Raw genomic sequence first — 15777 nt, forward strand, 5'->3', positions numbered from 1 at the left:
TCACCGACAGTACGAAAAACCGAAAGCATTTTAAAATGTAGTAACACCTTGTATTTTATATTCTTCTCCTCTTGGAGGGCGAGTGTTTTAAGACATCATTAAATACGGTTTGACGTTTTTCCATTCTGCCGGAGAACAGTAATGAACAAAGTAGCAGTCTCGCTGTAATTGTTCCCCGGTTTCTCAAATCTAAAATGTTTCTTAAATAGCTTTTTCCCTTCACGCACAGATCTAACACGAGCAAGGTAAAGCATAGAGGACCCAAATGCCACGTCCGCCGCATCGATTGCGTTAGAAAGCGTCAGGATTACTGTGTCAGATTAAGAACACATGTCGAAGCGCAGGGAGGATCCCACTCCTTGGCAGCCAACTAACGTCGCACCTTTAACCCAGGGCTGGAACGCTGCCGCTCGCTCGCTTATTAATGGCTCTGCTGCATGTCCTGCAGGCTCCGAGTTGTCACCAGCAAAGGACGTTGGGAGGGGAAGGTGACAAAGGTGTGTGTGTGTGTGTGTGTGTGTGTGTGTGTGTGTGTGTGTGTGTGTGTGTGTGTGTGTGTGTGTGTGTGTGTGTGTGTGTGTGTTGTGTTGTGTTGTGTTGTGTTGTGTTGTGTTGTGTTGTGTTGTGTTTAAGACTGCGTAGGTGCCTGGACAACGCCAACCCGGCTCGTACGTACGCACACGCACGGACATTAAAAGCCACTTCCTACCCGTCCCAGCCCCGCCGCCATGTTGGCGGCATTAGTATTCGTGGGCAGGAGTGGCTGGTGATCTCTCAGGGAAGTGACAGTCAGAATGGGGCGTCTGGAACACTCTGTCATTCAGCCCCAGTCAGTGCCTGTCCAATTGATCCGGCCCAGCTGTCAAAGCCAATGAGAGACGCTAGACTAAGGAGCAGCAGGCACAGTTTGTGCTGTCAGTGCTTATGGATGATGTATAATATAAGGATGGTGTTTGTGTTATAGGGAACCTGGCTCAGGACCATGGGATGACGATGGCTCTCACAGCGGCGACATCCTTATGCATATTGTTTAATTCAGTTCAACTGAAGGTATCCCTCAAGTGTGAACTCGAGCAACTATTTTTTTTGCGTGCAGAAGTTAATTAATAATGATTAATGTGGGGTTTTAACAACTTCAGATGCCCCACAAATCTTTTTATATATGTGCTGCACGGTTTTTGGCAGCTGTGTCACTGTTCAGTAGTTTTATTGAGAAAAAGGAAGTTAGTGACGCATAAAGCATTTCAACTCAGAATAGGTACTCATCCTACAGTAGTAGCTCCACAAGGCTCATATTTAGTATCAGAATCTTTTGTCACGTTCCTAGTTTAGTTCAGTATTTACATCTACTGATGTCATTATAATCCATGTGCACACCTATAGAAGTGCAGTGCAGATGCTCCAGAGCAGTTAGTGAAGGCATCAATGAGGGTTTTCCACATTAGTATTTCAGGAGGTTCTGAGAGAGTTTGTTGCAAATCACTGGCTGCAATGAGTCACAGTGTCCAGGTGGGGTTTTAGTTAATTGTGTGATATGGATTCGCCGGCGTGCCTTCAGCCAGCAGCCACTGGTTATTGATGGCATTCCCCTATATTCAGCATTCTTCACACCTGTACAGAAGGAGCCCTGTGTCGACAGTGTTTGGACAGCCTCTTAGCCATTGTCGGGTGATGTATGGGCCGCCGTTTGGGCTCCGTCCGCGTTCTGCTTTATTCAGCTGTGTGATGTGGCACGGTGAACCTGGCCAGATATTTACTGGAGACGTCTGATATTACAGCGGCGGTGTCAGAGTGCTGCACTGGATGGCTCTGCAACCGCTTTGAGGCCAGGTGCTGGATATTAATAGGTTTTCTTCAAGCTCACATGCTGGAAGAAAAAAAAAAGCTAGTACTATTCATTTGTTTACTTCACTGTTTTCGCTGCTCCCTGGTCACGCGAGTTCAGCTGAATAATTTATTGTGGGTGTGTTGTGTCAGTGTGGTCGACCCATAAAGTGCTTTACCGCTAACATGTATGAGGAGCGGAGGTTATCTAGAGTAGAGCATGATGTGGAGTGTGAATAGTAATGTTTCACCACATTCATCTGAATAATGCATCCAGTCGTCGCTTCGAGTAACTGCACTGATGCATCCGCTTGCAGTCAGACATTCCCACTTCTAATCTCCACAAAACATATATGCTTCCAGAGTGGCACGTTTACATATTCATGATGACTGCATGTGGCAGAATCATGTCTGCATCTCTTAGCATGTACTTACAGCTGTAAAACACCCCACCAGTTTGTTTGTTTGTTTGTTTGATCCATAGGTCTTAATCCATCGTCCATCGTCTTAATTTTATTCAAATTCACCCACGTGAGGCCTTTCTTGGTGCCGTGAGGTCGCGTTCCTCTCCTGCAGGGCTTTTGGATGAGCCCACATCTGCACACGGTAGAGGAGCCATTCAGTTCCTTAACATCGATTGGTATTTAACACATTCTGGAAACCAAGTGCTCTTATTGGATTGTACTGTCAATATGAGGAAGACCCATCATTGACTTAATCAAAGTAAATGACAAGATCAGCATTAGTATTCCTGGACAATTTTTATTACTGACCTCATTATGGATTTCCTTCAGATATTATTAACTGGGAAGCTATACAAACTTTGTCCCTGAATAGGCCACAAGTTAAGGGATAAAATAATACATAGTGTAGTATTTGATTTGTGTTGCTTTTATTTTGAAAGGCACATACTATTTCAGGGTTTACATGAAAAACTACAGTACTTTTGTATGCTTGATGCAGATGGATTCTAGGTTTCAATTATGCATCAGGGGCATTAATTCGTCTGATTTCCAACCAGCTCTGCATGTGCTCATTCTAACGTGTGCTGGCTGCTCTTTGGAGGAAATGGAATATAGGTTTAATCCACCGTGTGCATGCATTACGGTCATAGCCAATTTCACTGCGTGCCCTTCACGCCGCCTCTGATTGGACGATCGTCCCATGCTCGATTCCATTTGATTAAGCCAAGCTCAAATGGCTCCTGGCTACAGGGAGCAAAAGGAGAGAAGGTCGAACGCGGAGATTTCAATCTGGGGACTTCTCGACTCAAATCAGTGGTCACAATCTGCATGACCACGCGGGTCAACGCTGCAGAAGGACTCATTTTCATTTCCTCAGTTGGACCTAATCCTATACAGGCATACCATATTTAGACCTTCCCATCTGAGGTGTTTTACTCAGTCGGCCTTTGCATGCATCCGGCCTTTCGTCCGTGCACAGCGGAGGAAGTCATCAAACAACATGCCAAACCATCTCTATATGAGAGCAGAGATGCTGACCTTCTCTTCCTCATATCTGATGGTGTGTTTTTTTTTTGTTTGTTTTTTTTTATCTGCCAGCACAATCACTTTGGCACCACAGCCAACTTTCCTCCCCCCGTCCCGAGCTCCCCCCCCCCCCCCCCCCCCCCCCCCCCCCCCCGCACCGCATACAGCAGAGCTCCAAGCGAGAAATCTGCAATAGTGCAGCTGTCAGTCAAAGCGTGATATACGTGGGAGAGAGCTCACAGCTCTCCTGCATCCTGAGGGTGAGTCTATAATAGGATAGTGGTTGACTTAGGAAGGAACTTCATTAGACTTTCATAACACAGAAAAAGCTCATTTAAATTCTACTGATACAGTGTATTATAAAGCGTTGGACAAGGCATTATCCCTTTTGAAACTGCTTTTGTGAAAGCCATTTATTTTTTAAAAGCAAATATAATCCTTTTTCAGGCCATGTGTAGCTGCACAAGGCGTTAAACAATTTGAGTCAGTCAGACAACAATTAACAATTAACTTTTCAATTATTTCGCCACAACAAAACACAAAACTACACCAAGAATCAAAAATGCAGAGAAATAAGGCACGGTTCTGTCACGATCCCGTTTCAGAACGAATTCATAGTAAACCTAGTGTAGTGTACAGTACTGTACATAGCTTTCCATTTAGAGTTTAATAAACATTAAGGCATAACTAAATAGAAACTATTGTTTATTTTCCAGAACTGCATTTTAGTAAAGCCATGTGCCCTGGATGCTCCCACAGAGTCTATTGCTCTGCAGCTCATGATCGGGCCCATGTTCAGAAGCCACATTCACATTTAACCACCCAGTATGAACTCTGCACCTTCCCTGAGCAGACACCGATCCAGCGCTGGTGAAGGCCAGCGAGAGTCTCCTAAGCACCACACACTTGCTTCTTAGCTTCTGCTAAATGTTAAGTGGATGTGACATGGCTGTGGAACACGTGGTGTTGCATGAAGATGCCTTTGGCAGAAATGCCTGAGAAAATCCTACTGCATAGTGTCTCCAGTGGATCCAGCTGTGGGTCCAACCACCATGCCCAGGTCCAGTCTGTGGATCCACCATCCTGCCTGTGCACTGCTGGTGCTTCTTGTTGTTGAGAGATTAGAGAGCGAGTTTTTACTGTCCACAGTTGCTGTAAAATTATAATAAAAGGATACACAGGATATGTTAGGTTTAGTTGTGTTAAACTTAAACTTTGTAAAGTGCTTTGAGATACCTTTTTTGTGAATTGAAGCTTTATAAATAAAATTGAATTGCATGAAATTGAATATTAAACCATCGGGAGTGTAGCGGTGTAATTATTTCTTTGGGTAGTCGGATGCTTGGGGCAGCACTGTCACTGTCTGACCCTGTACAGTGACTCACTCGTTGCTATGGCTGGCTACATTTCTTGCAAACCTGCTGAGTTTGTCCAAACCCTGTGCTGACGTTCAGTGATGATGCCACTTGTTTACATTGCCCGCTGATGTGGCCCTTGCCCTCAGCCGGCAGCCCCTCCGAGACGCCCTGTATTTGATATGCATAACTGTATGGCTGCTCGTACATTGCACCCAGGGGGCCGGGGAGCCAATGAATAAGGTCATGATGGAGTAAGAGGAAAATACGAGAGAGACAAATTGTTTATGCCTGTTATGAAATCAGGTTGCCAGCATAAACTTGAGCTTAGGCTGTCACGGAATGGAAAATGAGTTCCCCGAAGACACTGACTAGGAAATGACTTGTTTGCACGCAGGCGTTGCCGCTATCAATTTGAGACACAACTCAAGAGTTGCGGGAATTGTCACACTTGTTGGGAAAGATTTCAGGATAAGATGGTTGCTGTGGCAGATATATATAGGTTCTGAGCTGTCTGCCCTGCCAACATTCATTTAAAAGAGTTTTGGCACGAAAACATTTTAGTAAAAGACAAACAGGTAGACAGCAGCCTCATTTATGGAAGCGTAATCATTGCTTTAGTTTTCAGGGACCATAAATAGAGACATTTCACCTACTCCTGTCATAAATCCCACCATGTAAAAGCTTTTCCAGAATTACACATTGTGATGTACAGATGCTGCTTCGTTGTTTGTATTTTCGGCTTCTCCTACATGATCTTAAGTGTAGACAGATCCAGGCACAGAGGTTTGTCTTTCTCGCTCTTCTGAACGAGACAATGGGAAAAATGGCAGAAGAAGGGACAGAGACAGAGAGAGAGTCGCGCTGTACGGGACATAACGGACTCCGGTCGTTCCTCGCTAGCCGACGAAGGCCACACTTAGACAGGGGCTAATTAGGAGTAACTTGGCTCCCAGTCAGATTTAAGGAGCCTTGGTGCTTTATCATCGCAGGCTTGGTGCTGGAGTTGACAGGTGAATTATGAGCAGGTGCTACAGGCAGGAGAAGCCCGTCTTCCAACTGCCCAGTCTGACCTTAGCCCCGAGCATAAATAATGCCGGGACCATAAAGTCCAGGTTTACAATGACTGGGCAGGCGCTATCTTTGACTGGGTTAATCTTGTATTGATGTGGACAGACAGAGTAGTGCACAACTACTGGGGACTGATGTGAGCGATTGCGCCACGAGAGCTGTTGCACCGATGCTTTTGCTTCTACCGGTGCTGGCGAATGTGAACGTACCACTGGTTTCAAGAGCACTTTCCCGTGCTCTCGGACTGTTCCCACCCCAGTCCGGGCTCGGATCTGTCTCGAGCCGCTGCTTGATGTTGACCAGGCTTTGACCCGCCTGTCTGAGACAATTGCTTCATACGTCTGCTACTTGAGCCGGCACATCCAATCATGCCAGGCCGCATTAGGGGCCCAATATGCACTCCCGCACCACAGGTCTCAGCTGCTTCTGCGCTTGTCCTCCACACATGGATCCAGGCTCGGTTGTCATTCTAGGCGAATCCCAGCATTACGCTAATAAGACAGGATATTACATCTGGTAATAATGACAACTTTAGTGATCTGATGGTTCTAATGTTTTGGCCGCCATTTGTAAACCATTGATGGGGGCAAAGTATCAGTTTCTATACCATTTGAACAGATTGCTCTCAAATAGTTTCAACTAATGGGTTGAAATTTAAATGACATCATGAAGTGCAGCAAGGTAAACTGCAGCCGCCTCTTTAGGGGTCGTCCAACAACAACCTCCCTGTTACCATACGACAGGGTCAGCGTGTTAATTACATTAAATATTACATGGAGTGTCAACAGCTGTGAGTTAATAACTGTACAGCATAGGTCAACATGAGCTAAATTAAATCTGAAGGGTTTATATCTATAGTAGCTATATTTCATATAATGACATTATTCTGTGGTAACCTTTGTCGTCTGCTGCACGCGAGACGCTTCTGGAGAACGTTATTGTTAGCTGAAAGTAAGGCTCCGGTGAATAATCAGCAGTTATTTCATCACATCATTTCTATTAGAGAGGAGTTATTTTAATTAAGAGATTCATTAAGTTAGTTCATTAATTTCCCCGCAGGTGCCATGGATTCCCAGGAGGATTTCAAATCAATTCTTCTGCCTATTATTTAATATCAGAGCGAACGGTTGCTGAGTTAAAGGGCAGGCTGGGCTCGTTTCATCCTCCGGTGGCGGCAGACAATCAAATGAAGGCAAAAACAGATGTTTCCCGTCTGTGGACGAGTGGCTTGGCAGGTTTCGCCTGTTCCTGCGTAGGCATCCTCCCTGAGAGTGACTGTTTGCCTTTCGTGTCAGGCTGGTGTGACCTGTTCAGACTCACTCTTTCACTCAACGCCACCTGGAATCAGCACCTGCCCAGCTGTGGCACTCAAGCACAGCTGGGCTGAGCTCACGGACGAGTATCGATGTACAGTAGCTGTGGAAGTAGCAGCGAGCCTGGAGTATTTTTCCAGAGTCTGCCAATCATAATCTTTCTGCAGGATCCTTAACTCCAAATTGACCATTGCACATAATTTCACTGCATCCGCCGCGTATTGCAGCGCGGGCCTTGTGCCTGCCCTGCAGCTGTATACGCCAGCTGTCAGCCTCACACCTCTCTCAGCTGATGTATGCAGGATGCTATCTATCGGCGCTATGACATTGCATATCCCCTTCACACTGACACGTTTGACAGACACTCTTACCTATTAACGCTACGGTATCACCCAGCCTGTTATCACTGCATCTGCAGTTTGCAGAGTCCCGCGAGCGCTGAACGCTCCGGTGTGTAGTACACTTCCACGTCTCTGGAGTGTGCAGACGCGGGATAATTCGCCCGCTTTCCGACTCGGATTCATGAATATTGCGCTTGCTGACTGAGTAGCCAAGCGGTCTTCAGACTCAAAAGGCATTCTGATGGATGTGAAATGTTGGAAAGGCATCGTAGGACAAAGTGTTGGCCCACACCATCGATCACCCATGTGGAGCAGATGACACTATTCTCTCTCTCTCTCTCTCTCTTCCGGCGAGCGAGTTTATCAGCTCTGCCCAGAATATTTAACAGGGACGATAGAGAACCCGTGGGATCTCATTTGCACAGGTGTCCATCTGGTAGAAGTTGTCTGGGATAATCTCCACATCATGTTACATTTGCATCCGGCCTTCGTGACAATGGCACGTTTACTGTAAGCGGAGCGCGCGGCGCCGGCCGGTTCAGAGGGCGAGGGATTGTTTGCAGACGCTGGAGCGAAGACCAGCGTGTGCTGCGCTAATCCACAAGGCGGCTAATGCTGCTCAATAATGTGAGGATTTAACATGTTTGTAATTGTTTGTTGGCTCAGCTCAATTTGTGTGACCAGCTTTCGTTGGAAAAGTCGTCATGAAATTTGGCTATTTGGTTTATTAACCGGGAGGGATCCTCTGCAGTCGGACCAAAGAGCTTGTCAGTTGTGACAGCCTCATTAGCCGGCTTGTGCAAAGAAAAGGTGCTCGTATCGAATTCATTGATCATCGGGGACCTTTGCTTCTGTCCCCCTTCTTCAAAAAGCGAATCAATGCGTTCTTTGATTCCTGCGCTCGTTTAAGAATTACCCGAGCGCTAGATGCAATCTGGAAACCGCTGCCCTATCGGCGACCCAGGCGGCGGCCCCTGTAGATGCCTAGCAGCTGCATCTTTCCCTCTCATGCCTATTTCCCATTTTAGCACTTGAAAGCAGCGCTCCCAAAAGAGCGGCACCGGTGCAGCGAGGATATACTACACTGACGAGCGGTAAAATGAAGCGTTTATCCACCACGGCTCAACACTCACCAATATATAGGAGGCCCAGTCAGGTATATAGTCTCCCAACATTACTGTGCATGTGCTGTAATGTAACATTTTACACCCCTGTGCCTTGTCTTATAAATTCCCTCTATTATGCATATGACTGGAGCAGCTACATCGGTTGTGGCAAGCAATGGGCTGCCAGCATGCAGCGTATCTGCTTAACTGAAAACAAAAGGTTCAATCAATCCTCAAGTGCTGTTGACATTCAGAGATGTCGCCTCATATTACCACCCGTGTCACTGCATCTCATACACACATCCACACCGCACTGTATGTGTGTGTACGCCCACAGTGTTCCCATGGCGGTTCATCGTGTGTGTGAGATATTTTAACTTTCTGAGAATCTGTAATTGTCCAGATTTAAGGGTGGTCTTTGAGTTAACGCTGCAACATTCAGAAAGAGTTTAGGCTTAAAAAAACAAAACAAAACGATGACCAAGTGTGAAAATGATTAATTGCTTTTTCACAGGGAGGCTTTTTTTATCTGCCGCTTGTATGTTTTATGATTCACACGGAGTCTAAAGGAGCTCAGCCAGAAATGGACTTCTGGCAGCTTCTCCTTTGGCGCGACTTCAACATGATAAAAGCTCATTTACTTCTCAGGCTCATTCCTCAACTTTGCGTTTCTGCAGGAACTCCACTTACTGCATGAAAGTGTCCATGTCTCTCACGGTGGCGGAGAACGACACGGACCTCTGCTACAACTCCAAAATGAGGTTCTTCGAGAAGGCAGAGCTGAGCAAAAGCAAAGACATCACCTGCCCCGGCATTGAGGATTATATACAGCCAGGAGTGGAGCCTGACATCGTTTGGTACAAGGTAAGAGGCAGCTATTCTCCATTTAAGCAGGGAGATATCATTTGAAACAGCTGAAATTAAAGTGCTGCCTCCAGTGACACAGGATGTGCCACCGTTTATTTGAAGAGTAGGCAAGGTCAGCTGTATTCAGATCTAATTAGCTTCCGCCCTGATTTTCCCAAGTATCACAAATAAAATCATAGACCATCTGTTCACTGTGTAAACACTTCCCGGCGTCCGTTCTTCCTCTCGGAGACGAGCGACGCCCACGGTGTAACTGACCCGGTCCGACCGCTCACGTCTGACAGGCCACTTTGACAGAGCTGTTAGGTGAAGCCCGGGGACCGATTCATCAAACGCTAAATGCGCCCGCTTTGGTGGCCGCTGCACTGCACTTCGCTTCACCCTCCCACAGAATCAAATTAAAACAGCAGACAATGACTGTGGGCCTCAGCCTCCAGTGTTTGGCGCTCGCTTTGTCTGGGGGGGCTGATTTGATTCTGGAAGACCTTTCTTGGACTGCAGTGTGAAACCAAGCCCACAGTGCCCCAGTTTCTATTGCCTCAGGTGTTCGTTGGCCCAAAACTCGAAAAAGCCCTGAAAAGCTGTTACAACCTCCATTAGAGTATGTAGCTCATGCATGTGTATCGTCCCATCTGTTTTCTACTTTATGGTATTGCTTATAGCACTGTTATCCTACTGTACGTAGATGCACCACATTCTACTTCAACCGAGAACATAATAATTATTGTTTGTAGTTCTTTTATTACCGTCTAAACATCAATACAGAAGAAATTGCACAAACCCAGCTGTTTCCTACACACGTTCTGATCCACAGATGTACCGCTCCTTTGTTAAAACCCGCTCATGTGCTTTTTTGTCTGCTTGCTTTGAATGAAGGAATGTAAGCCAAAGCAGTGGAGGCAAACCATAGAGAGGAGGCGGGACACGCTGTCCATCAAGGAAGTACGGGAAGATGACATTGGGAATTACACCTGTGAACTGCAGTTTGGGAACTTTGTGGTGCGGAGGACGACCGAGCTGTCGGTGACAGGTAAAGAAACCCACGTTTGTACTCATGGCTGCTGTTGTTTGACATCACCATCGTCTGTGTTTTTGTCTTTGGTGATGACTACAACACACACACACACACACACACACACACACACACACACACACACACACACACACACACACACACACACACACACGCTGAAACCGAACACAAATAACACAATTTGTATTTTATTTTGACCCGTCTGGAGTCTGCTGAGTGCTTTTCCCATTATGATGTCCCCAAAACATAACCCAGCTTCAGGTTGTTTGACCGCTTTGAAGCTGATCCCTGCACCTTCGGCCAAAGTGTCACAGTCAATAATTACGCCGTCTCCGTGGCCCCTGGGCTGCTTTAATTGCTAAGCGGTGGAATTCACGCGCAGCCGCGTCAGCACTTTTCCTGCAGGCTGTTAAAATATTTAAGGCTAAACCTGACATGATTGCTCGCCCGGCGTCACCGTCACAGCCAAGGTTGACACAGCAGGCACCGTGGCTTGGGACAGCCCCAAGTTTACAGCCTAATTATACGCACTTCTATTTATAACTCATCCGAGTGGTTCCTGCTCAGCGCCGACAGCTGCTCCTCCGGCTCATTCGGCCGCGCTCGCTTTCCCGCACGTGCGCGTTGTGGGCGACTGGCTGAGGCGTCCTGCCGCCGCCAATCGCGAGTTCAAAGGTCAGACGAAGTGTTTGCCGCTAACGGCCGCCTGATTACACTTTATAGCCCCTTTTACGGAGACAACTCCCTCCAGCAGAGGCCGAGCGTAGTCATGAATCATTTTCTCACCAGCCTCAAAATGTCATCCTGAAGGAATAATCTTAATCTCTCTATCTACTTTGGAGACATCCAGCATTTCAAAACAGGTAGCTAAAGATGATTGATGATTGCGCTCTGGCAGTCGACGCTGCGTTTATGATGTTTTAGAAAGAAATATACTCCTGCACCTGTCTGTGTGAGGGCACTTTTCTCTCTCAGCCCATCTGCCTGTAGATACTGTATGACTATGCCTCTCCTCAGCGCTTTGGTAGACTGGCAGGATGTACCTGTGTGTTGTCTCTTGCCTAATGCATGATGGGATGGGCCCCGCACAGCCCGTAGGCGTCTTAGACAGCGAATGAGCGGATGAATAAAGCAAGCGTATTTGAGGGTTCATTTAGAATATAGCAATTTAGAAAATGGCAAAAGAAGCACAGAAGCCTTGTTTTAGCACTAAATTGTATGCATATATGCAGATACAATAAGTGTTTCACCCTCAGGGCAGCAAAGCGTACACTACTACGAGTTCTCATTGTTCTTTCTGAACCTGAAGTACTTGGAAAGTAGCAGTGTATGAAACACTTAGAGGTGAGTGCGTATTTATTTTACACGTCTAGACTGAAATCAGAGCATGTATTGTGGTGTTTTGATGTTGTATACAGATATTGTGGACACAGGCATCTACAGTACGTACAGTAGTGACTGTGCTTTTGGACGTAGCATCACGTGTGTCCAGTGAACGTTGGGGTACTTGCTGTACTGACACTTTCTGTGGGTCTGGCAGTTGGATGCCATTTGCCAAAATCAACTTATTCCAGCAGCGTTTGCGATCTTTAGTGAATAATGACCTGGCATTGCTTGAAAAGCCGGCGTAATCTCGCCTGTTTCCTTTGCCAGAATGCACACACAGCTCGCCTACGTCACTGCTGTTTCGCAAAGAGTCTGCAAGGAAAAGGATTTAGTTCTTGAAAAGAGCTTATGCGCCGATTAGACCCGCACATGTAGAACCTTTCAAGGACAGAGTTGAATCACTCCCCAGTACAAAGCACTCTGATCTCGATTATCATCAATGAACAATGTGCATGCAGTCAGTCGGGGATTTGATACGTTCACTGGTCACAGGCTGAATCTGTGGTCTCCAGTAGCTTTAATAATCGTTACTTCTGAGTCCAAAACACTCTAGTTCGTCTAATTTTTACAATTAATCACGGCCTTGAGCGTCCTAAGGTTCAGTTGTTTAGGAAATTACCAGCCATTTATCCCCATTATATGCCCATCTAGACGACCAGTGAGGAGAAGCGTGAACACAAGTAGAAACACAAAACCGCATCACAGAACAGGACGGTTCCATTACCCATAGTACTGTATGTATCATATAGTCTGTGTTATTTGGTGCTGTACGAACACAAACTGTAACTTTGTGTCACAGTTTGTGTAACAGTAAAACTGTTACTGTAAGTTTTTATTCCCATCTTATCTGTATGCTGGGGAGGTTCCAGGATTAAACTCCAGGAAGGAGAGCGGAGCCTGTATTAGTGGCTGCACATCAGTTCTTTCCACACAGGGGCCTGTGGTTCACAGCTGCCCCATTTGCATACTTATCTATAATCTATCACTGTAATATTACCTTTATGTAATATTATCATGGTAGATAATTGCCATTCGTCTTCAAACCCTTGTATCAACCGCTTTATCAACAGCCCACAGGAACTTTGAAACCAGCACAGTGAGACAAAAGGTCCGATTTCATTCCTGTGTAATTTGAACAGCTAAAATCCTGTCGATGACTAATTGGAAGCGACGTTAATTTTTTTTTTTTTTTTATGAAATTTGGAGTTTCATAGCGTCTTTTTTGTTGTCGCAGAATGAGAGGAACAGTGATGAAAGAAGGTGGGAAACGGTGGGAGCAGCAACACGTTGTTAGTGTAGCTAATGAGCTGGGACCGACGCCGTTAACCTGCTTTCCTTTGGCTCTGCAAAAAGCCCGAGGGCTTGAAAACAATCACAAAAAACTGTTTTGCCACATAGAATGTCTCTTCCTAAACTGACTGATGCGTTCAGCTGGTACTCTCCCTGTCCTCCGCATCGGAGTGTTTTCAGTAGGCACATCTGAATCTGATACCGGGGTAGCGTGGTGGCTCATAGCAGTCCCCGCTGCAGCGCTTGCAGCACTTTCAGAACCATTTGCTCTTGAGTGAACAGCGGTGTTTTGCTAGATAGCACCAAGTTATTTTAGCGTCTTGCTTAGTGTTGGATATTATTGGAATGAAAGCGCTTCGGGTTCCACCGCTTCCTCGCCGCTCTGGAACAATGGGATCTCGTACCTTGGTGTTTGTTTTCAGCTGTGCATTTGTAACCTAAAGAGTGTTTTCTGTGTGGGATAACAGCAGTAGTATAGACATTTTAGTCCTGAAGAAAAGATTGCTCCTGTCTTAAATTCTGAGCTGTGTTTAAGACATTTATGACATTTGTAACAGGAAAAAGGCTTTTAAATGATAATGCTAATTCAGAGTATTATAATGAAACTCTGGTCCCCTTTAGTGCATGTGGTTCCATCCCAGCCCTGTGATGGACTGCCTCTAGATAGCTGCTTTAGGCTCCAGTAGCCCTGCGACCCTGCATGGGATTAAGCGGTAGAAAGTGGATGGATGAATGGATGGTTCCATCCCATGCTCTTACTGATGCCATCTTCCCCTATGTTATATAATTTGGAACATGGAGCGCTAGTGCTAGTGCTACAGCTAGCTTCTTCCCTAGCATCTTATAGCATACGTAACATTTGTCTGGTGGGTCACTTAGTTAATATATGGAAACTACAGAAACAAATATCAGCTACTTGCCATTATCGCCCACTCCTGATCTTGCTAACAGTCCCTTGGGAGTGTCTTATAGAGCGCGTTTGTCTGCAAACTATGCTTAACTAATTTAAAGTGATTCATTCCTAAATAATTCATACTGTAACAGTCATGACAATAGATTCTCATTTGGAAACACAACCAGCTTCTCACAGGGAGTAAGAGGCTTTAGGCTAAACTTTTGTTTTCTTTTTAATATTGGAATCATTGTTTGTTTTGTATCCTGAGCTGACACTTCTTGGATGTCATTACCTATAATATATGCAGTCTTGTCTGTGTGATGAATGCCGTTACAGCTGAACCATATTGATTCTTCTTTTTTTTTACACTTCAGTCCAGCCTATTGTTCTCCGCGAGCAGCCAAATGACTTCAGTTTTGCTGAGTAAAAATAAATGCGACATTTGTTTTGCTGGTGATGATGAGAGGAACACAGATCGCTTGTGGTGGGGTTTAAATGACTCCAAATATCCATTCAGCATTCAATCATTTACAGTGTGAACGTGTTTGTTAGCAAGGCCTGTGTCCTAATCCTAATAAGATGTTTACTACTCTGACCCAGTGTGGCGCCGCCTCTCCTCCGACTTCATTGCACAAAGTAGAAATCCTGCCAGAACCATTTCCCGGCCATTACCAATTTCCTTTCCCTTCCCTGACTTCCGTCATTAGCATATGAAGGAGATAGGAATATAATTGTGCCTCTAATTGATGGAAGATAATTAATCTGAGCAAGGTGCTGCTGAAAAGTGATCCTTTCCCTGTGGCGTTGGAACAGTTTGATGAAGTTCAATCATTTTTTAGATCTTTGGTCAAATTATGGAAGAACCCACTTTCATGAAACCTTTTATTGTTCTGAGTAGGCTGTGATTTTAACTTGCCACTTCCTGGCGTGCATCACTTGAACTTTCAAGGTAGTGACATGATTATTTGTGTATTATTTCTTAGACATACAATTGCATAGTGTTGACTTTGAACGGTGCGTCGCCATTTGTGTCGAAGCCATTACATTTGTGTCTGTGAAGGTTTTCTCAAAGACCCCGGCTGGATCTTGGCGCTCGCTTCATTTTCTCTTTACGACCTCTTTTATATCATAACCTTGGCGCGGCAGGAAGCTGTGAAGCAGCAATGCTGGCCTTTATGTGCGCTGCTCTCATCCCAGCGCAGTGGGAATTTAGCAAATATAGATTGTTGCTTAAACTGCGGGTTGCTATGGAAAAGACCTGTGGAGAATTTCTCGCCTCCTGGCTTTTTCCGTGAGCTCTTGGAACAGGCTTGTAATGATGATGCAGACTGTACAGTAGCATGACAGGAAAATGAGTGGGAGGGAAGCAGTCACTGGCACTATACATCTGTGTATACGTGCATGGCTGCCAATTCACTAGATGATGCATATGACCGTCTGAGGCCTGCACCAAACACAAGGATGCTGACCTGCATGATATAAAGTGATCAGCAGAGCGATGCCCACGTGTGCTCATGAAAAGCACTCCAGCCTGAGTGAAGAGCCCTTCAATTATAACCGATTAAATATTGTTTGTTCACATGGTCACTGTGTTTATCTTTCTAAATGAATTACTGTGAGGTTCTGAGAAAAGTATTGTAGTACTGTCAGCAAGGTTTTACTTTACTGTACAGCACCACGTTGAAGGTGTTTGCTGTCGTAGCGAGCTGCCATGATCATAGCGTGCCGCCGGTTAGCTCAGTGCAGAATAAAATGAGATTACAGTAGGACTGAGCTGGCGTGGGGGCTTTTACTGTATGAACCCAT

The 15777-nt window shown here is 45.6% G+C and overlaps 1 protein-coding gene across 5 annotated transcripts in view; it reads left to right on the forward strand.

Moving 5' to 3' along the window:
* The window catches only part of LOC114850611 (interleukin-1 receptor accessory protein-like 1), a 203412-nt gene that overhangs the window by 105831 nt on the left and 81804 nt on the right, over positions 1-15777 (forward strand). For all 5 annotated transcript variants that reach the window (XM_029142344.3, XM_029142347.3, XM_029142343.3 and 2 more), the window contains 2 exons: positions 9178-9364; positions 10244-10397. In XM_029142344.3, coding sequence (XP_028998177.1) covers positions 9178-9364; positions 10244-10397 — 341 coding nt within the window. The remainder of the gene's footprint in view (positions 1-9177; positions 9365-10243; positions 10398-15777) is intronic.

Source organism: Betta splendens, chromosome 2, assembly GCF_900634795.4.
Source record: "Betta splendens chromosome 2, fBetSpl5.4, whole genome shotgun sequence".
Taxonomy (NCBI): Eukaryota; Metazoa; Chordata; class Actinopteri; order Anabantiformes; family Osphronemidae; genus Betta; species Betta splendens.